This window comes from Rhamphochromis longiceps, linkage group LG19 (assembly GCF_057381845.1).
Source record: "Rhamphochromis longiceps isolate RC_006_pf linkage group LG19, R_longiceps_female_GT1.1, whole genome shotgun sequence".
Classification (NCBI taxonomy): domain Eukaryota; kingdom Metazoa; phylum Chordata; class Actinopteri; order Cichliformes; family Cichlidae; genus Rhamphochromis; species Rhamphochromis longiceps.
Window position 1 is genome coordinate 33165270 of NC_140575.1, and position 22583 is coordinate 33187852.

The 22583-nt window shown below is 39.0% G+C and overlaps 3 protein-coding genes across 6 annotated transcripts; all 3 read right to left on the bottom strand.

Annotated features, from left to right (window-relative positions):
* Positions 1-1333: 1333 nt before the first annotated feature.
* Positions 1334-5876, bottom strand: tmem39b (transmembrane protein 39B). Of its 2 annotated transcripts, none has more exons than XM_085392151.1 (9): positions 5696-5876; positions 4919-5116; positions 4604-4823; positions 4379-4462; positions 3847-4001; positions 2298-2631; positions 2026-2213; positions 1809-1929; positions 1334-1713 (listed from the first exon to the last, which is right to left on the bottom strand). In XM_085392151.1, exons 2-9 carry the CDS (start codon positions 5047-5049, stop codon positions 1480-1482), a joined length of 1467 nt encoding a protein of 488 aa, XP_085248277.1. In that variant the 5' UTR covers positions 5050-5116; positions 5696-5876; the 3' UTR covers positions 1334-1479. The 2 variants fall into 2 exon arrangements, with proteins under 2 accessions (XP_085248277.1, XP_085248276.1); XM_085392150.1 differs by having other exon boundaries at positions 4604-4826; positions 5696-5875.
* A 2302-nt stretch (positions 5877-8178) lies between these two features.
* Positions 8179-13151, bottom strand: LOC146647225 (KH domain-containing, RNA-binding, signal transduction-associated protein 1-like). Of its 3 annotated transcripts, none has more exons than XR_014908753.1 (11): positions 12836-13151; positions 12255-12382; positions 11964-12080; positions 11730-11876; positions 11492-11616; positions 10989-11256; positions 10825-10901; positions 10635-10699; positions 10349-10525; positions 8445-8508; positions 8179-8365 (listed from the first exon to the last, which is right to left on the bottom strand). XR_014908753.1 is itself a non-coding variant. In XM_085391131.1 (9 exons), the coding sequence occupies exons 1-9, from the start codon at positions 12999-13001 to the stop codon at positions 10416-10418; spliced, it is 1203 nt and encodes a 400-aa protein (XP_085247257.1). In that variant the 5' UTR covers positions 13002-13151; the 3' UTR covers positions 9510-10415. The 3 variants fall into 3 exon arrangements, 1 of the variants encoding a protein (XP_085247257.1); XR_014908754.1 differs by having other exon boundaries at positions 8179-8368; XM_085391131.1 differs by lacking the exons at positions 8179-8365; positions 8445-8508 and having other exon boundaries at positions 9510-10525.
* On the bottom strand, positions 13033-22447 carry tslig1 (tRNA splicing ligase complex subunit 1). Its single transcript, XM_085391136.1, has 7 exons — positions 22089-22447; positions 17849-17873; positions 17637-17758; positions 17433-17515; positions 15681-15733; positions 15447-15483; positions 13033-15329 (listed from the first exon to the last, which is right to left on the bottom strand). The coding sequence occupies exons 1-7, from the start codon at positions 22168-22170 to the stop codon at positions 15243-15245; spliced, it is 489 nt and encodes a 162-aa protein (XP_085247262.1). The 5' UTR covers positions 22171-22447; the 3' UTR covers positions 13033-15242.
* Positions 22448-22583: the final 136 nt, after the last annotated feature.

A 22583-nucleotide genomic window follows, 5' to 3' on the forward strand; every position in this document is an offset into this window, starting at 1 on the left:
CTGCTGTGCACCGCCTGAGGATGGCTCTTTGTAAACATCCTACTTACTGCTCCATTAAGGCTCCGAGGGTGCTACAGAACAAGGCCACACGGGGACGCCAGTGTTCATCTTTTGCTAACACCACTGACGTGTTGCAGTGTCAGTATATGCAGGATGTAAGCAAGGAATTTCCACGCTTTTTTGACTTTCCCTGTGGCCATGGGCGTGGGGTTTTGATGGATGGGATGGGAGTTTGATCCGTTGGGGGAGGGGGGATTTTGTGCTTTTTTTTTCTCCTCAGTTTACAGATGAGGAGAATTTTTAGCCTTTGTATGAAAAGTATTATTATTTCTTTCCCAACGGATGTTAAACACAACAAGAATTTGTGAAGATAGCTTGTCCACACACCTCACTTTCATTTTAGATGCAAACTAGCAACATGACTGAGAAAAAAAAAAGCTTATAAGTTGACCTGAATTTCAGGCAGAAGTAATGTCCTTATGCTGGACCTTTTTTCTTGTTGTCACTCCAAGCTGCCTGTGTGTGCAGAACCAGAGGAAAGGATGCAGGATGTGGTATGCGTCTGTTTGTTAACAAAAAGATTCGGTTGTTGTATGAATGCAATGCAATGTTTCTCTTACTGCTCAGTAAATTAAACTGACAATGCCACAAAATAGGGAAATGTGGGATCTTGCAACAGAAGAAGCACGATGGCATTGGGACATCTCAGCCTGAGCTCAACCAGCTGGAACATACAGGCCAAACAGTACTATGCAAAAAGCTCAAGCCACCATCATTTCTTTTTATTTTGCTCCCAAGGATTCACACTTTCCCCCAAAAAAATTTAAAAGTGGCATTGAGCAATAATTCTCCAGTTTTTTTGGAAGTCTTTAAAAGCTTTTCTTTGGACATTAGCTGCTTCTTCACTCATTTTCAATCCAGTTCTTGTGTCTTACTATTTTCAAAGGAATGGTGTTTTGGTTTCTAAGCTACTTAGAAAAGGCCATTGTTAAGGAAGGAAAACTGCAAAATTAAACAAGAACTGGACTGAAAATCAGTGGAAACAGGTCTTATGGACCTGTGAATCAGTGTTTCTATTTTCTAAAAAGAGAAGAAACTGTAGTTTTTAAATTCTAAAATTAATGCTTGGAGTCTGGCGAACACCAAGGCATCAAACGGCAAATGAATCCTTCATTTTTAAATCAATCCCAAAAGAAAAAGCATGTAGGATGATTCCACTCCTGCATGGAGTTCCCATTATGAAGGAATCCACAGGGACGGCTATTCATCATTATTACTTGTAAAGAAATTTTGTAAGCAGCGTGGACTGAGAATAAAACAGAATCCAACAAGGTTTAAAGTAATACAAAAATATTTATTTTTATTATGGCAGGTCAGAACAAAAATGTGACACAAAAATGCCGTTTGTAGAAAAAATACAGAGATCTTAGGCTTGTTTATCTTGTTCCAAACGTGAGTGAGACGAACAATAACTTAAGTCTAACTAACTTTGTGGTCTGATGAGTTGTTTGAGTACGAGTATGCCTTTCCAAGAACTATTCTGTCTCTGAGGAGCTTGAAGAAGGCGTAGTAGTTGCTGAAGAGAATCAGGGCCAGCGATATCGTCTGATGCCACTTTTCTGAGCATATCAACGAGTAGAGCTGGTAGAATATCATGGCACCTTCGAGGATGATGAGTATGTTCAATATTCGTAAAGGCTTGTTGAAGAAGAACTAGAGTAAGAAAGAGGATCAGTATGAGCACAGCTCTGTAAAGGATCTGATACCAGTTCTGGTTCTACAAGACCTCTTCATTTAGGTATACTCACATAGAAGCGATAATGGGAAACATCTGATGGGACTGCAACATTATAGTGGCCCATGGCCTTATATACATTCTTATTATGTTTTACCAGGACTCCCTGTGGCCACATGTACTCTTCGGTCCATCTGTGTACAAAAAAAAACAGGTAAAAGTTAGCTTTAAATCTGACTAAAATTAGTCTGACTGAACATAAAATGCAATAAACTAAAAGCAGTGCATACATGTGTTGGAGGACGTTGGAGCAGAGTGAGGGATCTACTTTTTGCCAGCACCCGAGGTGGGCTGCAGCTTTGTGAAGCAGGTCACAATATCGAGGGGGCAGCAAATGCCTCATGAGGATGACTGAGGTACTGACTGACACCAAGATGAAGAGCTCACAAGACCATCGCTTATCCACATACTGGGTACTCTGAAGGCAAATATGCAGAAACTTTGAGAAAAGCTCATAAATCATATTGAATTAAAGTTGCAGTGAAGTCCAACAGTTTCCTACCTTGACAAACCACACGGGTACAAATGCCACATAGTAAGCACTGAGCATTGAGCTGACCAACACCTCCTTCATCCTCCAGTTAAAATCCATCTTCAGGTACTCCACCTCCTTGCGGATTAGGTCAGGGGATAGACAGCAGGCGTGAGTGGGCATGGCCTGGACACCATACAGCTGGCTGGTGTGCTGCTTCCATGTCTCCTTGAGCACAGTCAGATAATCCCTGCCCCGGCCAACGCCGCCAACCTCTTTGGAGCCAATGCTGGTGATGGGTGAGAGCGGAACTGCTCGTCGGAAGTCACAGCTCAGTCGGAACAAGGGAATATACATCCCAAATCTGTGGGGGTGGGAGGGGCTACAGTTAATTTCTACAGATCATAGCAAGACTACAGCTGGGGTTGTAGTAGAAGAGTAAAGAGCATAAACTGAGAGTCACAGATCTTTGTCATATTAGTTCAGAGTCCAATGATACCACATATGGTTTAATATTGCATATGACACACCATCTGCACATATTCTTGCTAGCTCATTTTCCTAGAGCCACCAATGGAAAAATATTTCCACAGGACATGTCAACATATTTAAACGCAGGACCTGCATAGTATGCTCATAATGATTCCTTAGATCAGGGGTGTCAAACTCCAGGCATTGAGGGCCGGTGTCCTGCAGGTTTTAGATCTCACCCTGAGTCAACACACCTGAATCAACTGATTAGTTCATTACCAGGCCTCTGGAGAACTTCAAGACATGTTGAGGAGGTCATTTAGCCATTTAAATCAGCTGTGGTGGATCAAGGACACATCTAAAACCTGCAGGACACCGGCCCTCGAGGCCTGAAGTTCGACACCTGCGATTTAGATGATTCCTTTCAAAAAAAATAAATAAATAAAAATAAAAACCCACAGTCATGAATCAAGATTTGACCCATAGTATACCAAAGGCTCTGTAATCAAGCACTCTGAGGTTCACCAAACAGAACTTGATCTGCCTCTTGAAATGACATGCAAACAAGCCACGCTATCAAATATGAAAGAGAATAGGAGCTACTTCACTGTAACTGGATTTCTTTATTTAAATATTAATGTGCAGCAAACCAAAGCTGTGTTTTAAGTAGGGCACCAAACAGAGCATGGAAACAAGATGTGAATGTTCACTGGCATAATGTGGTTCACACAACTTTTAAGAGAGGGCAAAAGTTGTGTATACTACAAAAGCTAGTTTTAGTCCAAATGCTTCATATCTATAAGTTAACGACATGTGAAACGTTAGAAGGAGCAAACATAGCTCAAAACAAGTTATTTGCACTGAAAATTCCTTCTGGCGTTTGTGGCCTGTTAATCAGGGGTTAATGTGGGCGGGAACAGTGGTTAAAAAGCAGATGGCTGAATCTACTAAGAGCAGTAACCTTCAGAGCCAACAGCCATGTAGGTCAGCTGATCACAGCACAAAGAAAACAAATGAAGCCACATTAAAACATAACAACTGTTCAATCAGTGTGAGAAAGACAACAAGGATTCAGTAAAATAAGGAAGCCTTGATATACTATACTTACGGGTAGCAGAGGAAGAGCAGGCTGAGGACAGAATAGGTTCTGAAGAGGTAAATGAGAGAGCGGCACAGGCTCCAACCTGTCAGCGTTAGCACTGCGAACCGCGCCATCACTAAAAAGATCGAGTGAGGGAAAGAGAGTTTCCCACTCTGTGACGCCTGAGGCAGAGGAGAAGAGAACAGTCAAATCTTTCACAGCAGGACATGATCAAAGATGTCTGAGAAACCAAGCACAGAAAAATTGAATCCATTAAAATTCTTAAATTTTTAAAAGTGTGCTTCAGGCATGTATCTGAAGATACTGTTTTACTACAAGAAGAATCTTTAAAAGGGAAAATCATTAAACTGAAGTGGAGCTGCGTGCAGACTGATTTCTTTCTTACGTCTCTGTTTCATCTGGCCTTTTCAGCTGGAAATTTCCTTATAAGTATGAAAAAAAAAAAGAACGGGGTACAGTCTTTCTGCATGAGGTGTTTTTGAGAGCCTTGGATTAATAAAAAGTAAAGTGACACAAAAGCCAATAACTGAATTCTTACCTCTTTAACAATGGCTGCGATTAACCTCCTTGCTAGTATGATGATGGTGAACACCAGCATGTTATAATCAATAAGATGGAAGTTCTGTAAAAACATAGATTTTTGCTCCCATGAGATTTTCCACATATTCTGTATAAACTGTGCCTACTGGCCTACACAGAGGTTGATCAACAAAGCAATTGCTGAAACATTCTTTGTCAAAACACTGAACACCCAAGTGCTCACCAGTGATGTGTGTGAGGGAGGGTGAGATGCAGGGTACCACCACACAGTCTTGTAGATGTTGACATAGTGCACAAAGAGCGCAATGAGGTGGCAGAAGAAAAGATGGAGCTCGAACAGCACATTTTGATCCATGGACAACTCTGGGATCTTGCAGTGTTTCAGAGGAACCACAGTCTGGGCCGCGAGAGGAGGACTGGACATGCACGTCCCTGGGCTGTTCCTGCTGACAGATCAGATGGCACAGAAGTTCCTGAAGAGGCCACGGAGGAGGCACACACAGACAGATCGGGCGCAGTGTGTCAGAGTTTGACCTACCTAGTGCGAGATCTCACCCCTGTGACCGGGGAGCTGGTTGTGTGATTTCCATTGCCAACTGAGCCTGAATCGCTGCTTAACGGAGGTCTGCAGTACGTGGTACGATTCGCTCCTCTCCTTCCACCAGCCATTGTGGACACACCCACGGCACACCTCTTTCAATTGTTTTGGTGATATGTCCTCTCCGTGTTTTTGTACCTGTTCGTACAAATGCAGCAGGCGAGAGGATTCATATAGAATATCTGGCCAATACTAAATATTTATTGTGACTTAAACCAGTCTGTAGTATCTATCTATCATGAAAGACACACTGTACTGCCTTAAAACGAGTTAAGTTGACATTGTGAATGGCTTAAATAATAAAACGAGGCGTGCACAGAGCCCAAACAAACAGCAAGGAGACCCCTCTGCAACATGAAGATCTGACATCCAGTGAATCATAAATATGCATGACAAAGGAGTTTTCACCAGCTGCAAAAGCATCCCTCGCTCTAAAGTGCAAGTTTTTGCGGAAGCTGATATTAAAAGCTAAGCTAAATAGCTACACCATTTGCTTCACTCGCGGGTGAAATTTGTTTAGAAAACCGTGTGTGTTAGAGATACAGGGCTGCAAGGCGAACACAACGTGGAGCTACACAATGAGGCACGGACCTCAGTCTGTCCGCCAAGAGCATGCATGACTAAATATCAAGACTGAGGCCTAGGCTAGCAGTAGCTTTGACTAGCTAGGTAGCTTCTAACCCACCAAACAGGCTAGACAAGGAAATGTACGCTTACCAGTGTCTGATGTCTGAGTCAGATGCTGCTCTGTAGCAGAGATAATGAACTAAACACAATAAATTTTTAGAATATTTATTGAAATAATGGCGTGTATGTCACTGACAGCAGCAGAAACACTCATTGTTGATGTGAAACTAGCCGTAGACAGACGGCGGAGCGGATATGTTAGCGAGCTGTGGGAGGAGAGTCATTTAAAGGGATATTCCACTCATATTTAACCAAGAAAGAAAAGAAAGGCGTTTTTATCGATTAAAATGACGATTTAACACAGGGGTATAAGACTCATTTCAGTTCATGTTTCAGATACACGGAGTCTAAAATGTTCTAATAGTCTACTCTGAAAAACATCCTCCATATATAATTGTTGCTCCTTTACTGTAAAGACATTTTCTTTTAATGTACGATAAATCTTTTTTTGTTTGTTTGTTTGTTTTTCTTTTACATATTTCAGTAATTCTATCTTGATTTTTCCACTGAACATTTTCTGAGCTGTTTTGCACCTTTTGAAAAGCCTCTCTAATGTTTCCTTATACTTGGTAGTGTACGATCACAGGTTTCTCTATATAATTTTTACGTATTAACTATGTAAATATTATCTAACATTTCCCTACGTATTATTATATATAAATAAATTCTAAAATGAATTAATAAATAATACAATTCTTATACAATATATATAGTACGCACAAACTATAATATAGATATGTATATAGAGTATAACAACTTTAGATAAATTGTATTAAAAATACAATTATTACTGTAATTAATACTCTAACCTTTAATCATAAAAAAATGTTAAGGCACAGAATATTTCCTATTTTCTACTGTCACCTACCTTAAAAACATTTTTAAGTGAATTTGTATATTACACAATTAAGAAATGGCAAGTTTTTCGTGTTTTGATGTAGTACAAAACTACTTATTTACTTTGGTGTAGGATGCCATGCTGTAGACAATGACTCTGTCAGTAAGAAGGCTGTAAAACCAATGAAAATACATCAGATTTTATGCCTTGATGTTACAGTTTTCACATTTCTCTGTGTCATTCAGTTGGCTGGACTGGAGTCTTTGGTGCTCTGGTTCTGATCCGTAATCAAGGAGGTGTTGTATGAGATGCAGTGTGGTTTATCACTGTATATTTGCACAATTTGCTGTATGTTTTTTATTTATTCAATTATTTATTAACATTTTACAGTTTTGAAATTTCTTAGTAGCTGGCCACAAGATGAATACTTTCCAGTGAACAGTTTCTCTTCTTTGTATGTTTTTCTTGACTAATAATTTACATCACAGTCCATTGTGAAAAAAATTAAATGTTAATTTTACCTTTATTGATGTACTTGTACCATTTATGGTTTAGTGTACTTTTCTTACTTTTCTTAATTTTAAAGAGCCCTCTAATTATATTAATAACCTGAACACGTCATAGACACCTCAGCTTCACTACTGGAACTTCAACATTATGCACTCCGTACTGTACAGTAATGCCACTGCTTTGCACATGTCTCAACTCTGTATATTTTTATATATTTTATTTATTGTTTACTCTATTTAATTTGTAAAATATGTGTACACACACACACGTAGAAAAATATTTAGTATACACATCCAGAAATGCATATACTATTATATATTGTACATATATTTATTAGTTTCAGATGTAGCCATTCTTGTATTTTGCTTGTTTACATTATTGTATTTTGCACAACTCTGTTGCTTGTGAAGCTCGCACACAAGAATTTCACTCACGTGTGCTGTACCAATGTACCTGCACATGTGATGTGACAATAAAAGTGATTTGATTTGAACCTTTCTATAAAAGAAAAGAAACCCAGCGTTGCCGTAAAACTCACACTCACAGTGTGCGGTTCCTTCTTCAGTAGTTGTAGGGCAAAGGTTGCTGATGCAAAGTATGGGAAAACACCAGAAATGTACTCCCTTCTGCGCAGTTTTTTGCAGAGCTATGCTAAGCCATCCAGCGGGCTACACTGGACCACTTAGTTGGCCATTTCTAGCCTGCGAGCCATATCTTTAACTTCCCTGTTTCTGCACAGGATAATAAAAGTAACCTTTGTACAGATCAGTCTGCAATAACTGTAATGCATCTCTGTATAATTTTATAGCTTGCTTGGCCAAAAATCTAAATTAACAGACTACTTTTCCACAGTTACTGGTGCCCTGCCAAACAAAAACCTCATTACAACTCATGTGTAGATGGATGTTAAATTAGATCTTGCAAGAAAAATCTCAGTCTTGCACATACATGTTTAGAAAAGTGTGTCCAATATCCAAAGATTAAATTCTCATAATTAAAAAAGGGACAAAAATGAATGGCTTTCACTTTAAAAATAGTTTTATTGATTTACTTCATGAGATAATGACAAACATCCTGTCAGCTCATTAACATCAAAGAATAATAAGGCACCATCAATAGAAATGTCATTTTTTGTTCTTTTATTGTTAAATAAAAATGCAGTTAAAAAAAAAAAAAAAAAAAAAAGAGTAAAATCTGTACAGATTCAAGAACGAGCATTCATTTAATGCCCGTACACCCATCAATGCTAAAGCAATCTTACACAAAAGTCAAGCTCTCTCTCACTCCCTGAGAGACGCCTCAGTCTCAGAGACACTGCAAGGCCTCTGCCCTTTCCAGGAACGTCAATGGACCTGCTAACGACAGAAAGGAGAACTTAATCAGACGTAACAACAAAGCCAACACTTATGTGGCAATTTCCATTCAACTGACCTTAAAAGGTCTGCCAACGCCGGAGTTCAATATATCAACTGCACCTACGCAGTTCTCAGACAACCTAAGAGGAGAAAACTAAATGAGATCTGGAACTCAGAAGTGCCAACACTCAAACACAGCAGGTAAAAACCATGCAAACTAATTTCATATTAAAAGTATCATGCAACTCAAGCATTTTTTTTCCCTTTCGTCTCCACCAATGAGTTTTACGGCTTTGAGAGTGCTACTAGTAATTTTCATTTAATCTACAATCTATAGAATTATCAAGATGGTAATAAGTATTAGGTGAAATGAATGGGCAATTCTCGTTTTGTTTCTTTTTAACATTTGAGCAAGAGTTGCATCAACACCATATTGTTTTATGCGGCTTATTTGGCCTGGAATGGACTACTAATAGCATAATTTTGTAATTAAAAATATGTTTTGGATGTTTTGGATGACTTGCATTACTTGGATGTTTTGCACAGAAAAAAAAAAAAATTCTAAAATGAGTGTTGGGGTTAGTTTTACCTTCTTGTGGCGATCTTTAGGCTTTTAGAATCCTCTCCCTCTGCGATTTTTTTCTTTTATAAAAACCAGCCAGCATGACTTTGCATCAAAGTCAAGTAAGATCCCTGCAAGCTTGATTTGAAATACTGTTGAAATTCGGTTATTTCAAGCGGCTGAAGATGCACGGCTCTCTTGAGAGCTTGAAGAGATGCACTAACTAAAGGTTAAATGACAATACATGTTCAAGCACTAATATCACTTTCAAGTCAAACATGTATTTGGCAGCACATTACCTCAAGGAACGATGAGCTTTATTTAATTTCAGTTCCCCCCCCTTTTTTTAAGGTGTCATTACAAGTGGCATTTAGATAAAATTTTGAAGACAGGCGAAGAGGATAGACTTCTTGTAGAAAAAACCAAACCCAAAACAAAAAACCAAACACTGCTTTGGAATTTTAAAAATCAAAGTTGACGTGTATACATACAGCTTATTCAGCATTGTTGAAAACCACTGAGGACCATTTTCACAAACTGGAGATAATCCTTTGGTACAACAAAGGCAAAAATACCATGTTTAGGTTGATTAAAAAGAAACTAGAAACTTTATTGAAACACGCACTGCAGAAAGACATTGTTTTTTTGGGGATGTGTTTAGTTACCTATTTAGTCAAAAGGTACACAAGCATTAAGCATTTTGGAGACGGCACGACTTAAGCATACACAGTTTTCCTAAGGTTATATACAAAAAGACCGAGTTGGCTGTAGTCTTACGTACACAGTAAGTTATTAATCCTTCAAGCTTTACAAGAATTAGTCGATCAGCGATGATTTTGCAAGTAATAGAGCGACTTTTCATAAAATACCAATTGTAAAAGGGTGGCAGAAAATAAAGGCCTTTATTCTTTGTCAAATGGATTTCTACAGTTATATTTTGTTTATTTGCTCTTTGGGAGTAGAGTCACATAACTAGATTTGTAATCCAATATAAACAAATAAGACCGTTTTAATCAAAATGGTTCTATTTGAGTTTGCAACTAAATCTGTTTAAGTTATTATAAATTTACAAATGGAGTCATTATGAATAATTTCTGTCCAGTCATGAAGGACTTTTTTTTACAAAACAAATGCAGCCTATGTGAGAAAATTTTAATCGCCACAATCACAGTTTGTGCAGGAACAAAAATATTTACCATCAAATATCTAACAAAAAAACGAAACTAAAAAAGTCATTTTGTTAGTTCTGTTTATGTCACTAAGACCTTAACTACGCAACTGAAACAAACAATAGGGAGAAAAATGTTGCTCCTCTGGCACTAGGATACATCCAACAAAATGTCCTAGGTTTTAAAAATAAAAAGAGAAAAGAATGTTTTAAATAAAACCATTAACAAGGGAAACGAGAGGGAAATTACTTTTGTAAAGTCAAGTGTGAGTTACAATCGGAGACAGTTGCCACTGCAACTCTCTACCAGTAGTTGTTCAGTATCTTGGGTAAGGATGCTCTCTGTACGATCCCTTCGCCTGCCTAGATGGAGGGGCCTTGCCTCCAGCCCCGGCACCGGACCACGAGTTGTCCCAATCATCTTGAGCTACAAGAAGTCACAGAAAAGCAGAGGAAACCAAAAAAAGGATGCAAATATCAGCTAAGTCTGAAAGCAATAAAGCAAAAATAAAGATACGTGTGATTTAAAGACTTACCATAACCGGCCTCATATGATGGATCCTGGGCTTCACCGTGTCCATAATCATAATACTCTGTATCCCTGGGGGCACATCACCAACAAGGGTTAAGAAGGTATACTTAAATTATACCTAAATTAAAAATGTTATTTAAAACAACAAAAACACACATTAAAGAGACATGTTACATAAATTAAACTTGACTTACGCAGGGGCAGAAGGCTGGCTATAATAATTATCATATCCCTCATATGCCGGCTCTGCATAAGAGTCATCATATGCAGGCTAGACAGAAAGAAAAGAGGCAACATCATGAATCTGCGCCATTCCCATTCATGCCAAAAATGCTGTCAAATAGGATTCAGCACTTACATAATCCTCATAAGCATCAGGCTTTGACCCTGTTGCTGAAGGTGGAACCTGGTGTTGCTGGTGAGACAAGGCTGCCGAGGGGAGCATCCTGGGAGCCCCTGCTGCAGGCGGTCTGGAGCGAGGAGCAGAGCCTCCTCTAGTAGGAGCAGAAGGAGGTCCACCCCGACCAGACGGAGCACCTCTTGGTGCACCACCTCGCCCCGGTGCTCCGCGTGGAGCCCCACCGCGCATCGCTCCCCGAGGAGCCCCACGTGGCATTCCTCGGCCCCTGTTAAATCAGAACCATTAACCTACTTAGCCAAACCAGATGCAAAAAACGGACTCCACGTTAGTGTTCTGCAGATACATTTTAGTTTACTGAGAAACATTTGTAATTTTAAGTTTGTGTGAATCTTACATCTGCAACAAGCACATATTCAACCCGTTAAGGCATTCTTTTCAGGTAAGTGTGTTACCAGACAACATGTATTGTAGTACACTATGTCACAGATTCCAGCGCATACCTTGGTCCTCCAGCACCAGGTGGTCCACCTCTGCCCCTTCCTAGAGGACCACCTCGCCCCCTCGAACCATCCTGGGATCCATTCAGGAACAGTGGATCCATGTATGGATCGTGCTCACCAGGTTCCTGTTCATGTGGCAACAGACAAACATGCATACCATTACTGCAGAGCAGTGAGGAATCAGTGGATCTGTTAGAAAGTTTGATTCTTGCATCAAGATGTCTCTCCGCACACATACCGGGATAAGGAACTTCTTCACCTCCTCCATGGCGTGAGCCATGCGCAGGTACGCTTCTGGTATGGGTGCCGTCACCTCGATGAACACATGCAGTTCCATGGCGAGGTGAGCATATTTAGCCTCACCCCCCTTTCTAAATTCTTCCTCCTAAAAACAATGAGCGCACAAAACTAATATAGCCAGAGGAGTGATGCAGGGCAATAAGACAGAAGCAAAGGAAACCGTTAGACAAACCTTGTTCTTGTCCCTCATGGAACCTTTACCCAGAACTGAAATCTTTGCTCCGGTGTCCTCTTGCAGCCTCTTGATTGTGCTACCCTGAGGTCCCAAAAGCTTTCCCACAAAGTTGACCTGCAACAAATTCATAATTCACGTCAGCACCTCAGAGACACCCCTCTTCCCCAAAAGGGGAAAAAAAAACTAATTAAGTAGAGTGTGAGAAATCAGTACAATTAATAATCTGTTAGATCAGCTGATTGAATCGCCTAGGTGGTTAGGGCGCTATGTAAATGGGAAAAGACATACCCTAGGGTACTGCTTAGTGGGAATGAGGACACGCTCCTTGAGCTTCAGATTCTTGGTCGCAAACAGGTCCAGGTATGTTTCCTTCTCAGGCTCTTTCTTGGTTTCACCTTTCTGGATCCTCTCAATCTCTGCAGGAATTAAACACGATTAAAAAGCTGACATTCATGAACAAATGCATTTCAAATAATAGACGAAAGCTATTTTTTTCAGATGATATGGGTTACGATTCCCTGCGTCATCCGAAGATGAAACGGCAGGTAAAGCTTTGCATGCATTTGGGTTGTAGTTAGCAAATAGTCGCCTCGAAATCGCAGCTGTTCGTCGTTAAGTATCGGTGTTAGCTGATGAGTAAACACGATTAAAATCCCATCAGAACCGTTGAGAGCAAGTGATTTAATTACACAGCTTCAAATACACACTGGACAACGACCTGACCCACATCGCTAACAACCACGTGCTTAATGCGCCATTGTTCAGGCCTCTCGACTCGGCTAAGAAGGGACAAAAAAAAAAAAAACAGGCCCCGACTCGAGCTAACTAGCCCGGGTTAGCCTTTATGTTAAAGCAAATAGCGACATTACCTGCAGATATGAGTTTCATTGCATGCGTGAACGATGAATCCAGGCTATCCTTTTCCGCCAGGAGCTCCGGGAGGTACTTAGTGTCTTCCATTTTGATCTTATTCTCTGCTGGGCTTGACTCTACGGCGGGCTCTATGTTGCTCTTATTAGCATTCGCTTGACTCATAACGCACGAACGAAGCTCGGCTCAGTTCGTCAAGCTTCTCCCCTTTAAAACGAAAATGCAACAAGGAAAACGGTGTAGTTAGTAAAGGGCCCACCGGCGTCTTCTCCGCTGCAAGTCGTCGCACTCTTCCTCAGCAGACAAAGGAGGGTGGATGGCGCAGCTGCATTTCAGTGAGGGGGAGGAGGGAACCCGGAAGGCGACCGTGACGTCACTGCAAGAAGCTCCAGAGCCCTGATTACCTGCTGTTACAGCACTGTGCCAAAGTCAGAGCAAACCTTGTTTTATTGTCTGTTTTTTCATTTATTTGAGGGGATTTCTTTTAAGGTACTTTACCCAAACGTTGTGCCTATTTCTTTACTTGATTTTATGGAAAATTCCAAAGAAACCACGGTTGACAGGGATAAAACAAGGAGCTTTTATCGCAAACTTGATACTTCCCAGCACGGTGTGGAGTGTGCTCTGAAAAAACTTTGAGGAAAATCGAGGACAAAAAAAAGGGTAGTATTTAAGGCTAAACAGCCATCTACAGCAGATGAATGGTATATGAAAGCAATGTCCTTAAGAAACAGCGAGGGGAATCCAGCATAGACCTGACACAGGACCTGAGAGATGCATTTTAGTTCGCAGAAGCCTCAAAGCCTGGTCTCAGTGGTAGAGTGGCCATAAGAAACCATTCTCAAGGAAGGGAAACATGGAGAAAAGGGCTGAGGCATGCCAAATTACATGAGACCTGCACAGTGGTAGCATGTTTTACTGATGATCTGATCAGAGAACAGAACAAAAAAAAAAAAGCATCCATCAACCAAAGAAGAGCTTTGAATGTCCTTCAAGAAGCAGGAAATTGTAGTCTGACAAAATCAACCAGCACAAAACACAAATGATCTTTGGGTTCTTTAATCTGAGTTTTAAAATTAGTATTCAGATGACAAAAATAAAGAAACTTGAAAATAAATTAGTTCAGACAGTTCTCACAAGCATACAGCAAACACCACTACACACCATTTACCCACATCTACAATAGTCTGGATTATGATATAAGTTATTGTAAAATGTCAAACCAAAGTTTTGAAATTCAATACATACAAACTGTCCAGTGCATCAGTCCAGAACATCATCAAAACAGACCACACGGGTTTTCAAAGGCCAGCTCCGTTTACAAACAAATAATAATATAATTTGTAATGATTTAAGCTCTCAACTATCAGCTCACACATCACACATGAATGAGTCAGTTCAGGTTGAATTTTCGGAGGTGCTTGGTGGGCACTGCAGCAAGAAGAAGCTATAATATCAATGCAGATAATGTTCTTTCTCAGTTATCTGAAGCACTACAGGATATACAACATCCCGTTTTAACACTCTATTCTGTTTTGCCTGGTATTTGTATTTAGTCAATGACCAAAACAGTTCTCTTATACATAGAATACTGCTGCCTGTACTTTCCGTTATTCATACAGGCAGATTCCTGGTATTATACCGCTTTGTCTGAGATATCTATTGAAAACAAGCTTTGGACGTGTCTTAGAAAAGCTTTGTTCAGTTACTCTCTGGAAACAAGACAAGCCCAGGCATGAATATCCTGATGTCTAATGCAGGGAAGTGTTTTGTAGAATACGCTCATCTTACATTTGATGTATGAACAGGTTTAAACAGTTCAAAAAGTAGACGCAGTGTACATTTGGAATATTTTGCTGTGTTGAACTCAGTAAGTTGTGCATATTTTTTCCAATTTGATATTCTTTGCTAAAATATGGTGATAAATGATGACCTTTTTGCACTTCTGTCCTATTTAATCGCAACACTTCTATAAAATACTTAAAACTGAGATTTTAAGTTGAAAAACAGGTGACTCAATTGTATGTCAAAGGTAAACATTTGCTTATTTATTTATTTACAATGAGATATAATGCATCAACACACCTTCAAAACCATCACACATAAGAGTAATAATCTCCTAAAATTAAAATTTGAGCTTAAATTTGGTAATTGTGACTTCAGGTGCACAGTTCAAATTCAGTGTATTCCCTCCAAATAATTGATATCCCTCACAAGTCTCATTTAAATGTAAGGCTAATTTTACAATTCTTTTTTAAATTTAAATAAAGAGTTGAGCTTACATGCCCCAAAAAAGACAGTACTAATCAAAAATCAGTGCGCTGAATTAAAAGGCCACTTAAACTGGTCATGTAGACTTCCCACTTTTACTGAACCATTGAGTGTGAGCTTCTTCTCGCAGTTGTATCAGATATCAATGATGGCAAATATTTCTGGTTTTTCTTTATCGTGGATTTGCATTGCTGAATATGTGATGGCTTTCACCTCAGTTCCCTAGAAGGACAACAAATGACATAAGTTACTGTAGTTGCATTGTAGTTTTGTAGCATTAGTTATTCATTTTATGTATTTCTTCTAATGAGTGTCATTTTACTTCTTTGTCTGGCTTACCTGTGGGTGCTTTTCCAGAGAAAATTCTTCGCCCCACCTTTCATAAACCAAAGAAAAATAAAGCAAAGAAAGTAAATTAAAACTTTTTTGCATGTCCTGATCAAGTTTGACCTTTGCCTTAAAAACAAATTACAAAGTTGTTCCACATTAGCTCGGGTTTGAATTGTACGTAATACTTTTTTAAAATAAATATCAAGATAACTTCAGTGTTACTGAGGAGGACCCCAAACTTACCCAATGGAGCGAATCTTGAAACGCATTCTGTCAATATGTAAAACTTTGACCTCCTGATGAACAGATATGACAAAATTGTTAGCACTTCATAAATGTAGCAACTTCATAACTGTAATGTAAATAAGGAACAGTAGCAAAATTACTTGCAGCCTATTATATTTAGAGATGGTGATTATATTAAAAAAAGAAGGGAAAAAAAGATAATATTACCAGTTGTTTTGGGTAAGTTCATCACCACATTTAAAACTAAACAATCATGATCTGATTTAAGTGCAGAGTTTCAGCTTTAATATTAAGGAGTTTAACCAAAGTACAACATTAGGAATTACAGACATTTTTATCCACAGTCTTCCATTATCAGAGGCTCAAATGTAATTGGATAAACTAAAATAAAATAAAATTGCTGCTTGTTTGTGGGTCTCTCTGCCTTCAATTTTATATTCAGTAACTGAAAAGCATGCTCAGCTGGTTACTGACGTGGCCATTGAAGAATATCCCATTTCTGTTTCCTTAAGAAACTCAATTTGCACTGTGAAACGCAGAGTCTGAGCAAGGTGTACGGCCCTGTACACTAAAAATTCATCCAGCTGTTTCTATCAGCAGCCACACCACCAGTACTAACTAGAGGCCCAGTTGAACTGGCAGTCCTACATGCTCATGCCATAACATCGCCTCAACTATGTTTGACAGATGATGTGGCATCTGTGTGATCATGAGCTGTTTCAGTCTGTCTCCTTACTTTTGTGAGCAGGCTCTTTGTTTTCTTTTATGTTCTGATCTGATGTCCTTGTTGCTGAGTGTAACCAGTGGTTTCCACCTTGCTGTAAATCCTCTGTTTCCATTCATGAAGTTGTCTTTTGATTGCAGACCTTGACAATGGCACGCCTACCTCCTCGACAGTGTTCTTCTCTATGTGTTGTGAAGTGGTTTTACTTAATCCAAGAAAGATTTCTTCAATCATCAACTTTAGTTGTCTTCTGTGGTCTTTCAAGGCTTTTGATGTTGCTGAGCTGGCCAGATGATTCATTCATTATTTTACAGAATGACCACATTGTTGATTTGACCACTTAAAGTTTTTTTCCATTTCCTTTTTAGGTTGTTTTTTTTTTTTTTTCCAGACTAAGATGGCTTCCTTCACATGCGTCGACCACTCTTTGGACCTCACATTGAGAGCTCCAGTAAAAAGCTATAAAATGCAAAAATAAACTTATATAATCAAATCCAGACCATTGTAGTCATTTTGTCTTGAAGTAATCAGGAAGAAGGCCTCAACAGACCACGAAACAGCTTGGAAGTCAATTGTCCAATTACTTTGGAGAATCTGAAAATAAGCGACTGTGTATATAATTCTTGAATAGTGATGCCGTATTTCTGCTAAACCCTTGAATTAAAACTAAAGTTGCTTCGGGGAGTGTATAGAGGCAAAATGACAAAAACAGGGTCAAAATGCTTATGGATCTGTTTCATTGGGCCTATAAAAATGTGGCTTGACATAGAATTTGGAGATGGTTAAGATAGCAATACATGTTGCTTTCTGTCCTGCTTTCATAGAAATGTATGAAGTCTATATTATTTTTCCGTGTCAAGGAAAGATTTTATACTTACCCATTTAAGTCATAATTTATATCAAAACCGATCTATTTTATAAAGGCTCAGGTCTCAAATGCTTTTGCAAACAAAAACAGATATGCAATCAATGTAAATAAGTTTAAAGTACATGTTAAGTAATACACAAGTGACCAAGATACTCACCCTGGGAATAAAGAAAAGATCTGCACTAAACTTGTATAACCAATCATCTAGGAAGTGGAAGAGAAGCGACTCCATGTCTTCACCTTTTAGGAACAAAAACATACACACAGACTTTAGCTGATCTGCTCTGCAAACAGCCAGACTGAGACAGGTAGAAAGTAGGTACAACTGGAGTCGGTTGAAATCTTGGTGACAGACTCTCACCCTCCGACTCCACTTCAACTGTATCTATCGGTTCCACCGTCTCTGTGTCCGTCATGTAGCCGAACATGCCCATGGCACACTGCTCAAAGGCTTCCTCCAAAGAGTCTCCCCAAGAGTGAATTCTTGGAAAAGAAAAAAGAAGGGTTTTTTTTTGTTAAAAACTAAGAAAAAAACAGAGGAACATGGTTTTACTATACCAAAAAGGTACTCACTGTACATCTGCTGTGTGATCCAGGTCTGAAACGATTTAAAAAAAAAAAAAAAAGAGGCGATATCATGAGTTGACTGAATTAAAGTCCTAAGAAAGTCTTGCCAGTGGCAGCAATCCTGAAATGTCTCTAGGTACTTATTTGAGCATTTATTTTGAAGAACTTAATTAACTTTTTTTTTTTTTTTAGGTAGCTCTTTAAAACTACAGAATTAGACCCATGATGGAGCCTTGAGGTACACCGCAAGTTTGTATTTGTATGTACCTTTATTTTGAACATGTTAAAATAGTATAACAACAACAGTTGTAAAAAGAGACAACAAAAGAAAAACAAGAGATTGGTGTAAAACTTGATGGGTTTGTAGCCTCAAGATTAGTTTTCTTGACATGACATGAAGAACGCATAATTGCATCTTTAAAGTAGACTGGCAACCTCCATACAACTCTGACATAGAAGAACTGGGTGGCTCACTATTGTGCACATTAGTTCTCAGGGCCATATTTCAGGAAGCCGGTTTAGAAAACTCAGAGTGAAAAACGATACTCAGGGTTGAGTAACCCCGAACTGTCCAACTCGGAATATTCGGTTTCAGAAAGGCTGATAACAATTAGTTCAGTCAACGCGGAGTTGCTTTAACCCCAAGTTAAGCGCGCGCACGAGGATACATAAAGCCCTGATTAGTGGAGCACAGATTAAGCGAGTCACCATGGAGACGGAGGGAAAGAAGGCGCGGTCAATGTATCTTACAGTGCTTGAGGCCGAAATTCTGATGGCAGCATATGCTGATAACATGCAAATTCCGCGGAAAAAAAGTAACGCAGCCTCAGCTGCAAAAGAAAGGGAGCATGCATGGCAAAACATAGCCGACAGAGTCAATGCGTGAGTGTTAATTTAAACATTGATCTAGGGATTTCCACCCATTTAACACGTTATTTTATTATATTTTATTTTATTTTTTATTTTATACATTTGATTTTGTGATGTGATTTGAGGGCAGGTGCAACCCAACAGGCCCCAAACGTTCCTGGCAGCAAGTAAAAATGAAATATAAAAATATAGTCCAAACAGGTAAGGTGTAATTGTATTATGAGCCATAGTGCTTGGTCTGTTTGTCCGATGTAAATCAATTGCAGTTAGAGGCTACATTAATTTTCTTTCTGTAAGCACTTATTGAAATTATCTGAGCACATTACAAGTACATATTTGCTTACTCTGTATGCTCAAATGTGACCCGTTATAGCCAACAGAAAAAAAGCGGAGGCCCGAAAAACAGGTGGGGGTCCTCCACCACCACCACTCACAGAGGCTGAGCAGTTGGCTTCCACATTTGTGATAATGTTGGCAGCATCACATATGATCTTCACAGTGCAGAGAACACAAATTAGCATCCATTACTATAATGAAATAATTTGTTAGTTTGAAATGCTACAGGGAACTATGTACCTGTACATTAATGCTGTGGAAAGACTTCCTGTTCACATAGTCTCCTTCATTTACTGAAGGAGCAATGATTGGAATGTGAGTGCCATCTATACAGCCAATCACGCCTGGGAACCGTGAAAATAAATGTAAAATTTAAGTAGTAGTTCAAGTATCACCACATCATGAATTAAGTTTCGTTCATCCTGATACCTGCAATTTTGTGGCATCCCTCTTTGATGAATCTTGTGGGTCTATGACCGGGGAACACCACAGACGAGTGCAGGAGACGTTTCAGTGCAACTGTAACATTCCTGACTGATGTAAGTATCAAGCGCTGTAAGTATTTTACAGCGCTTGAGGCCGAAATTCTGATGGCAGCACATCAGAATTTCGGCCTCAAGCGCTGTAAAATACATTGACCGCGCCTTCTTTCCCTCCGTCTCCATGGTGACTCGCTTAATCTGTGCTCCACACAGCAAATTCAAAAGTGTTAAATGTTTCGGTGTTAATAGTCTTCTTGCAAAAGTAGAGTTAATTTTACTCTAAGCAGAGTCACATTCTTTTAATGTAACTCTGAGGTGTAAAATGATAGTAGTTAAAATCGAGTGTTAAAAATGAGTGTTTCTCTGTCAAATCTGGAGGTGTTACAATGGAAACATTAACTCTTGACCTCCTAACTCTGAACTCCTACAGGGGCTATGACACCAACAGAGTAAATTCACAGACTCCGCCCCCAGCACGGCTCCAATCGAAGCTGAAGCGAAGCCGTTTCAGAACATTTTGCTCTACATATTTGAGTTGTTTGCCATGCTTGGTAAGTCATTTTTTCAAAGATTGTTTCAATTATTATTATTAGCTTTTACTTCTGTGGCTCTTTGGAGTTGAGACAAAGCTGTGTGAAAGGCATTAGCCATGTTGCTCGCTGATAGCATAATATTCTGTTTTAGCTAGCTGAAAGGTATTGTTTGCGGGCAAATACCACAGCCTTGAAAAAAAGCTTGCATGTGAATTTTCAGTCAAACTTTTGGTCAAATACACCTAAAACAATGTGTAGAATGTGAAATGTTGGTATAATGGTGCTGCTTGAAGCCTGAAAACGATCGCCCATAAAAAAAAAACAACGAGCAAACAGCAGTAGCAGACGTCCTGACTCGATTCTACGTTAGCATTTAGATCCCTCCAGAGTTTTGTGCACACGGTTTAGGTAAAAATGAAAAAGGTTGAGGTTTTACATTTAGTTCAGTATTACCTGTTGCCTGTGTCCTTGGCTTTTGGGAAAATACTTTACACCAGTAATGGCTCAAAAAGGATTCCTTTTTTTTTTTTTTTTTTTTAACTGTGCTGCAATTGTTTACTGGATTATTTGTGCCATTAATTAGTGTCAACTAATTTTTATTCAATCTCCGCACAGGATATGCTTGTGAAGATGGAATATGGGGGAGAGCAGAAGTGCGTTGAAGTTCCACAGAGGGATGAATGAAGGACATGCATATTGTATTGAAGAAATAAATGATGAGAATGCTGTTATTTGCATTTACCATGTCAGACCTTTTGATAAACAAAATTCTAATGAAAGTGAGAACATGTATACTGTTACATCTTTCAGAAAATGTTTTGAAATTGTGGTGCACAGTTCAGAATAAATGTTTTTCAAAAACCATTGCATCTTTTTAGTAAATGTTTATTTCCAAAATAAACTTCTAGAAGTTCAGAACAGTAAAATTCCCGCTTTTTAGAATGAATTAGAAGATAACTCTTACGTAGTTAAACTAAAATACTCTTTGAGAGTTAATATATAAACTCTTAACACCAAGTGTTAAATTATCAACTCCAGACAGATTTGGTGTTTAACACCAAATCAGAGTTAACGTACCAACTCTCCAAAAAGAGTTAAATTAACACTCTCTGGTGTGGACCCATATAGACACTTTAATAGTGTTGAAATCAAATCCGACAGTGTTAATTTGGACATGCTGGATTTGCTGTAATCAGGGCTTTATGTATCCTCGTGCGCGCGCTTAACTTGGGGTTAAAGCAACTCCGCGTTGATTGAACTAATTGTTATCAGCCTTTCTGAAACCGAATATTCCGAGTTGGACAGTTCGGGGTTACTCAACCCTGAGTATCATTTTTAACTCTGAGTTTTCTAAACCGGCTTCCTGAAATAGGGCCCAGGAGACATAAATAGGAAGTTGGCAAACCTGCTTTTTTGTTTATAATTGGCCACATTTGTTGGTGATCAGTTAATCAGGTGCATTTGATTAACAGCACCTACCTCCTGCTTACCTGAAAGAGTAAGGTTGTACTACATTTTTCACAGGACTGTATAGTTTCGTGAAAAATAAAATCTCTTTCACACAAATGTAAAAAAACTGGACATATTAAAGATCTTTTTTGAATTTGAATTTTGAGACAAAATTTAACACGAACAATCCTTTTAGCTCACTGAAATCAAAATTAAACTAGACTTTCTGTGACGTTGTTTTGATAAATCAAGTAATGGTAAAGGAACTATTGGCATTGGAAGTCGGAGTTTTCATTTCCCACGTGGAATTTTCAACTGGAACTCAAAGTACGATCGGGAAGAAAAATCAGGATTTGTTTTTCGCCTTGAGAACACAGTTTGTTTGTTTATTTTTCGTTCAAAAGCACCGCTCCCACACGTTTATGAACAGAGCCCAGTTATAGTCGGGGTGATTGTTGGTGGTGACATGAGGGGGCGGTCCAGCTTAAAATATTGACAACTCGGAAATTTAGACTTCCATTGAAACCAGCATCGTGGTTGGTGCTCCGACTTTAAGTATCATAACTTCGCACTTACATTCATATTTCTTGTTGATCGGCGGGTATTTGGATTTGACAGCTTCCTGTGCTTCTGTCAAGTCTAACACACGATCGTCCATTGTAGATCGAAGCTTGTTGAAAAAGGCAGACGTTTATCTAGACCATGTCCGTGTGTTCTTCTTGAATTTCCGGGCAGGCTTGACTCACCGTACTACTTCCGTGAAAGACGAAGAACACTTATTTTTTTCTTCGCTCTCTTTTTTCATTGTTACACAATGGATATATTAACAGAAATAATTAAACAAATAATAAATTGTAAAAATTACTAGCAATAGGAACCTCTAGAGAGTTTATAGAGCATATACGCGTATGTATATGTTATAGAGCTAGTCCTTGCAAAACAGGGCATTCAGCTGTCATGAAAAATGGCCAACTTATTCAAAACGGCCTAAATACTACCTATTATTAGTAGTATCGTTATCGTTTGCAAATACCGGAAGTTACTTTTTTTGGCACAGCACCGGATGTGTCG